This window comes from Arachis ipaensis, chromosome B08 (assembly GCF_000816755.2).
Source record: "Arachis ipaensis cultivar K30076 chromosome B08, Araip1.1, whole genome shotgun sequence".
NCBI classification, from domain to species: domain Eukaryota; kingdom Viridiplantae; phylum Streptophyta; class Magnoliopsida; order Fabales; family Fabaceae; genus Arachis; species Arachis ipaensis.
Genome location: NC_029792.2, coordinates 2,110,035 through 2,118,666, shown reverse-complemented (window position 1 = coordinate 2,118,666; position 8,632 = coordinate 2,110,035). Strand labels below are relative to the sequence as shown.

Below are 8,632 nucleotides of genomic sequence, written 5' to 3'. Positions count from 1 at the left end.
CCAAAATAAAACTTAATTATTTGTATAAAATATATATTAAAATAAATTAATTAATATATATTTATATATAAATAAATAATAACTAATTTGATGAGTAATTTTTAATACGTATGTAATATTTTTTAATTCACGATAATCTATTAGCTACATGCCGGAAAGACCGTAAACTATATCAGTGATCTCTTATTGGGCTTATAAATTTGGATTTACGCAAAAAGAAATCTTAGTTTGGGCCATGATCCATCTTCATTTCTGTCTCCTATGTTCTATGGGCTTTGGGACTTGGGCCATGTGTTTGGAAGCTCTTAGAGACAAAATGGTTTAGAGACCAGTTAAATTATACCAATTTTGGCTAATAATAAACTCCATTTTTTTTTACCAAAGATATGAGACTCGAACCCGTAACCTCTTAATTGAGTATGAGGAGACTATGTCATTTGAGCTATTACTCATTGGCTTTAAAAATTTGGAAAGATAGGAGACTTGAATCCGCAACCTCTTAATTGAATATGTGGAGTCTATGTCATTTGAGCTATTACTCATTGGCGGCTAATAATAAACTCTTAAACGAAGCTAAGACCTGCGATGGATATATCTTCGAAGGATTTGGATCCTCTAAATTTTGAATTTCACTTTAGAGAGGATCCAAATCCATCCTCCAAAACTAAAATAAATTACCGCTAAAAGACTAAACAGATAAAAATCTTTGACAAAAGAAAAAATATGATAAAAATAATAAAATATATATCTTTTTATAAATAACAAATAATTTATATACTTGATCTTGGGGGTATTATAGGAATCTAGACTAACAAGTAACATCACATGTGGAGCTTTGACCTTCCAACGTAGTTATAACATAAACATCTACATTGAATATTTACATACAAACACTAAAGCTTACATATATAATTACATACAAACACTAAAGCTTACATATATAAACATTACATGAATGACAGGATATGAGTTGGGGTAGTATTTTTTTTCCCTTATAATCTACTCTATGATCATGAAATCGAAAGCTTCCCCGGACAAAAAGAACTTACCTTGTGAGGCAACCATTTTGCACTTTATCCTAATTCCTATAACTCTCCGAATCTGTAGAAACAAGACAAGCAAGGGTATCCATCGAAACACGGATAGCTACAACAAGCAAGAAACAACATATGCTTTCTCATTCAGCATAACTAATAATAAACACTAACCAATTTAGTTTTAGATGATGCTTCAATCCAAACATAGCTTTCTAAAGCAGATTCCTAGCATCTACTCACTCACATGCATGCCAATGCCATCATCACCTTCTCAAAACACCATATACATCCTCCATGTCCTCTCTCAACTCTATACTATAATACATTTATCTTTCCAAAAAACAAAAAAAACAACAAGTGTTGACTTTTTTGAGTGTTTTATTAAATTGATTTCTTATGTCTTCTTTCGGGTGGTGTAAGCAAGCTGTTGTTATTCGCTTTAGAAAAGTCTAGGGGACAACAACTTTTGTATTTTCTGGCCAGCACTTAACCATTAAAACAAAAGTGAGTAATTTCCTACTATTAGATGTAATCTCACACCATTAAAAACACTATTGATGACCAATTGATAATTATAAAACACCAAAATTACTGGCCCTAACATTCCTCGTTGGCTTTTTCCCAAGATTCTTCCGCATGCTGCTGTAAGTTGCACACTTGCACTTGAGTAAGAAATATTCACACTTTAATTTAAGGTCCTTTTTTTTTACCCAACCAGCTCTGGCAATTACATATATATCCCAAACTGTAACCTTGCTTTTTAAGCTTTTAGACTTAGAATTTAGAAAGACTTTCTATGTTGGTTGTTTAGTTTTTAAATGTGACTACTTCCAATGGCTGCAAACTCAAAGCTACAATTTTTTTTAACTGTATATATCAGTAGTACATAGCCACTCACATGTCTCTCTTAAGCTCTGTACTCTCTGCTCTTATTTCTCTCTAGTTTCACTTGGGAAAACCAAAAGCAACATTTTTTTTTCTCTGTTTTTCTACTAGTTGAACTTCAACTCATGCATGATAATGGTTTTGGGGAGCTTAAAATTGTTTAGTTGAATTATTGAGGAGGAAGATGGGTTTTGTGTTAGTGTTAGTTAGCATGGTTTTGGTGTTGGGTTGTGGTGATGGTGAGGGTAAAGAGTGCACAAACCAGCCTACACAATCACACACATTTCGTTACCATTTGTTAACATCTAAAAACCAAACACGGAAACAAGAGGTAATGTCACATTCGCGCTATCATTTGACTCCAATAAGGAACATGTCCTTGAATGAGGAACAAGAAGAAGAAGAAGAAGGGCAAGATGATGATTGGACAATGCTGTATGGGAGAATGAAGATGAAGAAGGAACCAGAGGGTTTACTGAAAGAAGTTTCGTTGCATGATGTGAGGTTGCATGGAGGTTCAATCCATGGTCAAGCACAGAACACAAACTTGAAGTATCTGTTAATGTTGGATGTTGACAGGTTGATTTGGAGCTTCAGGAAGACTTGTGGTCTCCCTACTCCTGGAACACCATATGGAGGCTGGGAAGATCCAACCATAGAAGTCCGGGGTCATTTTGTTGGTTAGTCTTTCCTATTTCGAACAACAAAAATGCTACGTGAACACCAAAATCAGCCACCGTGTATTTGTGGATGCGGGTTACTGATTTGGTGGGTGATTTTTTGTGTACAAGTATTTCATTTCATTTAATTGATGGTGTGTGGAAGCATTTTTGTTCAGGGCATTATTTGAGTGCATCAGCTCTAATGTGGGCTAGCACACACAATGAAGAATTGAAGAAGAAAATGTCAGCACTTGTTGCAAATCTCTCTATCTGTCAGCAGAAGATTGGGACAGGATACCTTTCTGCATTTCCATCTGAGTTCTTTGATCGTTTTGAAGCAATTCAATATGTTTGGGCTCCCTATTATACCATTCACAAGGTACTATAACTACTACAACAACCATGTGTGACTTTGACATGATGAAAATTGGAGTAATAACTTATGCAGATCATGGCTGGCCTTTTGGATCAACATTCCATAGCTGAGAACCCTCAAGCTCTGAAAATGGTGACATGGATGGTTGATTATTTTTACAAGAGAGTGAGGAATGTGATAAGAAAGTACAGCATAGATTGGCATTATCAAACCCTGAATGAGGAAACTGGAGGAATGAATGATGTCCTTTACAGACTATATTCCATCACAGTATAGCTTAAATTAATACTCAATCTGCTTTCTTTAACAATCTGTTAGTAATGGTGTATATACTTAGAATTGTGAATACTTCAATGTATGCAGGGAGATCCAAAGCATCTATTACTTGCTCATCTTTTTGACAAGCCATGCTTTTTGGGGTTGCTTGCTGTAAAGGTAAGGGGTTAAAATGTTAAATTGATTCTTTTACTATATTATATGAAGTATGAACCAATTATCAACAATACTAGATATTTAAGGGACTAATGGTTCTAGAATTATGTTTTTTCATATATGTAGGCTAATGATATAGCTCAATTTCATGCTAATACACATATCCCAGTTGTTGTTGGATCTCAAATGCGATATGAAGTCACCGGTGATCCGCTTTATAAGGTGAATTGCTTTCTGTCTGTCTGTATGTTCATTACATTGTTGATTTAAATTCCAAAGGCTTGATATTTATATATTTGTGTTTTATTTGGTGTTAGGAAATTGGAACATTCTTTATGGATATTGTTAACTCTTCACACAGCTATGCAACTGGAGGAACATCAGTGAATGAGTTATGGTATCATTGCTTTCAAAATAACTCCATATATGCTACAAAGTTTTTTGTTTCTACTTTGATACTTTTTCTGCATAGGTCTGATCCAAATAGAATGATAGAGACCCTAAAAGAAACAAACAATGAAGAATCATGCACAACTTATAACATGTTGAAGGTACACTATTCAATCATGCATCAGTTTCTTGAAAATGTGAACCTCAAAATGTAACACTTGATATTAGTAATGTTGGTGAATGTCAGGTTTCGCGCAACCTGTTTAGATGGACTAAGGAGATATCATATGCTGATTATTATGAACGTGCATTGACAAATGGAGTATTAAGCATTCAAAGAGGAACAGAACCTGGAGTTATGTTATACTATCTTCCACAAGGTCCTGGGGCCTCCAAGGCTATATCAAAATTCGGTTGGGGAACTCAGTTTAACTCTTTCTGGTGCTGCTATGGAACCGGTGCGCGCATATATACATATATACATGCTTTGTTTGTTCTATCATATCTTACAAATAGTTGAGTATAACAAACTAGGCTATGTCATGTTTCAATAGGAATTGAATCATTCTCAAAGCTTGGAGATTCCATCTACTTTGAAGAGGAAGGGAAAAATCCTAGTCTCTACATCATTCAATACATATCAAGCTCATTAAACTGGAAATCTGCTCAAATCATGCTTAACCAGACAGTTGTTCCTCCATCTTCAATGGATTCTTTTCTCAGAATCTCACTCACTTTTTCTCCTACTAAGGTTGTCTTATTTTTATGCTGCAGATACATACAATCAAGCCATTAAGATTCTCCAAATTTCTCTTCTTATTTCATTATTCTTCTTCTAATGCCTATGTTGCAGAAAACTAGTAGTACTTCATCTACTCTTAACCTTCGGTTACCAACTTGGACACATATCCATGGTGCTAAACTCACATTAAATTCTGATACTTTACCTTTGCCTTCTCCAGGTGTGGATAATCTACCTTGTGCTTATGTCTTATGCATAGTAAAAAAAATGAATAAATATATAACAAATAACAATAAAATTTAATTTTAATGCACTGCCTGTAACCGATTGTGCAGGAAACTTTGTGTCAATCACGCGGAAATGGAGTGGTAGTGACAAGTTGACCCTTCAATTTCCCATTCCCCTAAGAACAGAGGCCATCAAAGGTACCTTCACAAAGTTATTATTCGTTTCCATCTCTAAAATTTATCAAATTATTCTTATGTCACAGTGTGAATGTTACTGATGGTGATACCTTGTGTATTGTATTGAATTAAATTCAGATGACAGGCCTGAATATGCCTCCATTAGAGCAATTCTCTATGGTCCCTACCTTCTTGCTGGACATAGCACTGCTGATTGGGACATTAAAACTGCTTCCAATGCTTCTATTACAGATTGGATTACTCCAATTCCAGCCATTTACAATACTCAGTTATTTTCATTCTACCAACACTTTTCAGGATCATCTTTTATCTTAACAAGTTTAAAAAATTCACTGACAATGAAAAAATCACCAAAGCCTGGGACTAGTTTGGCTCTTCATGCAACCTTTAGAATCATTAATATCCAAGCAAAACATTCCTCAAGGATTTCAACTACACTGAGAGATTTTATTGGCAAATCAGTGATGTTAGAACCGTTTGATCTTCCTGGAACACAAGTAGGTTCTGTTTTTGTTCTGGTATCAGGATTGGATGGAAGAAATGAAAGCATATCCTTAGAATCCAAAAGCCATAAAGGGTGCTTTGTGCATAGTGGCATGAGTTCTGGTAAAGAAGTAAAAATAAGATGCAAGTCTAATTCTGATGCTGATGCTTCTAGTTTCAACAAAGATGCAAGCTTTATTGCTAGAAGAGGACTCAGAAAATATGATCCTATAAGCTTTGTGGCTAAGGGAGCAAATAGGAATTTTCTACTGGAGCCATTATTGGCCTTCAGAGATGAGCATTATACTGTTTATTTCAACATTCAAGAGTGAAATAAAAGGGTGTAACTTTGTTCAAGTATCAAACAAAATAATAGTTGGTGCTTTGTCTTCAATTGAAGAGCTAATAAATGCAGAGTGAATCTGTGAATAGTATGTATCTGATCTGCTGCAGTTAGTAACACATGAATTCCTGACATAGGTAGAGAAAATAATTGAATATACTTTGATGATTGAATCATTAATCATTGCAACTTTGTTACACAATGAATCTACATCAATCATTTCATGGTAGCCCATATTGGCTTATCTACCACCCCTTTGGTTCACCTTTATCTGTGGTCTATCATCCATGGATTAATGTATAATAATAATGACATGAAAAAATGAAAAGCAAAAAGTGATTTAGCTTAAACATAACTGCATGCATTCATCACATGTAGGCACCGCCAACAAATATGTCACTCAATTCCTGTTATAGCTATGAAGAAAGAGCATGAATTGGATGAGTACATGTGAAAATGGAATTAATTTGAAGTAGTGATGAGAGTGATTAACCAAATCATATTTGGCACTTTGGTTTGGTCCATGTCACAAGCAAGTGGAAAAAGAATGAAACATTAGCCACTGAGAATTAATTAACAACACATGTTTCATTTCATTTCAGACAAACGTTACAAATTGATGACCTTTAATGCATCATCAACTATGTTTTTTTGGTGATTCTCTCACCCACGTGTGTTGTCTATCATCCCATTGCTCTTATCCACTCATTTGTTTACTTTTTCTAATATCTCAGATATTTATTATCGTCCTAGAAAGTTTTTCAGATTATTTAAATTTTTAAAAAGGTTTATTTATCTTGTATTTTAAGAATGTGGGTTAATATTATAAATTGAAAAAAAAATATTAAAAATATAAAAAATTTAAATTTTTAATACATTTATTTTGTATTTATTTTAAAAAAATTTAAAACTTTTCACTAATAATAATAATCTTATCATAGACACATATTAATTAAAGGAAAAGTCTAAGGACAGCAACTTTTGTGTTTTTTTGCCAGCACTTAACCATCAAAACAAAAGTGGATGATCTTCCACCATTAAATGTAATCTCACACCAATAAAAATACTATTGATGGCCAATTGATGGTTACAAAACACTAAAATTACTGGCCCCTAGCATTCCTCTTAATTAAATTCTTTTTGACTCAATTATTTTGTTATGTATAACTTTTTACTATTTAATATTTGATCTTTTTCATATATTTTTTCTTGATTCTATCTAAAGAGTATATAATAAAAAATTACATCTAAAATATAATTGAAAAAAAATTGAAAGAATCCGAAGAAAACAATCTCGCCAAGTCTCAGCTTCAATTTTAATGTTAATTGTAACTTTAACCCCTGCAATAAAAAATAGAAGAACAAAAAACAAAGTAAGTGATGAAACTGAAAGCAACGTATGATTTGATTCCGAGATAGGAGTAAGGTAGCTAGGAACAAAAAATATCCATTTTCTTTCACACATCAAGGTACGACCTCAAATAGCCAGTTATGGTGAGTATGCAAAAGTCATTAACACATAATGCATTAAGATCGTACACCAAGATGGTCCTCTAAAAAGTAGAAAACGATAAATGCACAATAAAAGGCAAAGGAGAAAGTGACTTGCAACTTTGGAACCACATTTTATTCAGGTAATCATCACTTTCAAAGCTTAAATTCGTTTTGGTCTGCATTCACATTCATGCAAAAATAAAGAACCAACGTGCATGGGTCATATCCAATTAAGCTTAGTACTTTATTCAGCGTACACAATTAATAACTAATAATAAACACATGTAATGTCTTCTTAAATTCCTATTACAAAATTACAAAAGCAACCATCATTAATTAAAATATTACAGTACCTTTTATGAGAGGGTGAGAGTTGTTTTAATTTAATTATATGGTAGAGCTAATAATACAAGTTACAACACAACATTAACATTAACATTAACATTAACAAGGCTTGTTGAGGGGCTTTCCGCAGAGGCAATCGTTGAACACAAACGACGACGCTTCGAGGTGATCGAACGGTGAGCCCGTCGGAATTGGGCCGCAGAGATGGTTGTGACTTAAATCCAAGTGGCCCACATAGGAAGCTGAAGTTATGGATTTCGGAATGGGCCCACTAAGCTTATTGTAAGACAAATCAAGAACGGTGAAGTAAGACCTAACACCGAAGGCGTCTGGGATTTTACCATCTAAGCTGTTACGACTTATGTTTAAGTCACTTATTCCAGAACTAAACAGGCTCACGGGTATGGCCCCCGAAAGCCTGTTCATATCCAAGTTTAATGTGGAGAGAACCGCCATTTTACCCAGCGATGAGGGTATGGGCCCGGAAATTAGGTTTCGTGATAGATCTAGATCCGCTAAGCGGTAAATTCGAGTGAGTGATTCAGGAATGGGCCCGCTGATCTGGTTTCCACTTAGTAAGGCCCGGCTAAGCATTTGAAGGTTTCCGAAGGCCCGTGGGATAGGCCCGGAGATCTTGTTGTTACGGAGGTCGAGATGCATGAGGCTTGTGACGTTCGTTAGCGACGGAGGGATCCAGCCGGAGATTGCGTTGTCGGCGACGTTGAGGACGGTGAGGCGGTGGAGTCTGCCAATGTCGGAGGGGATTGTGCCGGAGATTTGGTTTCCGATTAGGTCGACGATGCGGAGGAACGGTAAAGAGGTGATGCAGCGAGGAATCTCGCCGGAGATTCCCTTCCAGTCGGCGATGGTGATGCTGGAGAGACGCTTGAGCTTGCAGATCTTCGGAGAGATGTATCCGGTCATGTAGCCAGTTCGGTGTGCTCTCTCGAATATCGGCTCCTCCGACTCGCCGCGGAGGTTGATGTCGGCGACGCGGCGGGTCTCCTGGTCGCAGCTG

General features: G+C 35.5%; 2 protein-coding genes across 2 annotated transcripts in view; one reads left to right on the top strand and one right to left on the bottom strand.

The window, feature by feature from the left end:
- Positions 1,813–5,951, top strand: LOC107614206. Its single transcript, XM_016316435.2, has 12 exons — positions 1,813–2,602; positions 2,761–2,963; positions 3,033–3,230; positions 3,324–3,395; positions 3,519–3,614; positions 3,710–3,789; positions 3,865–3,943; positions 4,030–4,240; positions 4,337–4,533; positions 4,636–4,744; positions 4,860–4,949; positions 5,067–5,951. Exons 1-12 carry the CDS (start codon positions 2,107–2,109, stop codon positions 5,762–5,764), a joined length of 2,529 nt encoding a protein of 842 aa, XP_016171921.1. The 5' UTR covers positions 1,813–2,106; the 3' UTR covers positions 5,765–5,951.
- Positions 7,469–8,632, bottom strand: part of LOC107610267 (DNA damage-repair/toleration protein DRT100) — a gene marked incomplete in the record, with an annotated part of 1,575 nt that continues 411 nt past the window's right edge. The window contains 1 exon segment of the mRNA XM_021108561.1: positions 7,469–8,632. Within this exon segment, the coding sequence (XP_020964220.1) occupies positions 7,714–8,632 (919 nt within the window).

Bases quoted from the DNA above. Each gene is read 5' to 3' on its own strand.
- LOC107614206 (XM_016316435.2), top strand. From the start codon at position 2,107: ATGGGTTTTGTGTTAGTGTTAGTTAGCATGGTTTTGGTGTTGGGTTGT. The intron at 3,231-3,323 runs GTATAGCTTAAA...CAATGTATGCAG, and splicing joins ACAGACTATATTCCATCACA to GGAGATCCAAAGCATCTATT. The intron at 4,534-4,635 runs GTTGTCTTATTT...CCTATGTTGCAG, and splicing joins TCACTTTTTCTCCTACTAAG to AAAACTAGTAGTACTTCATC.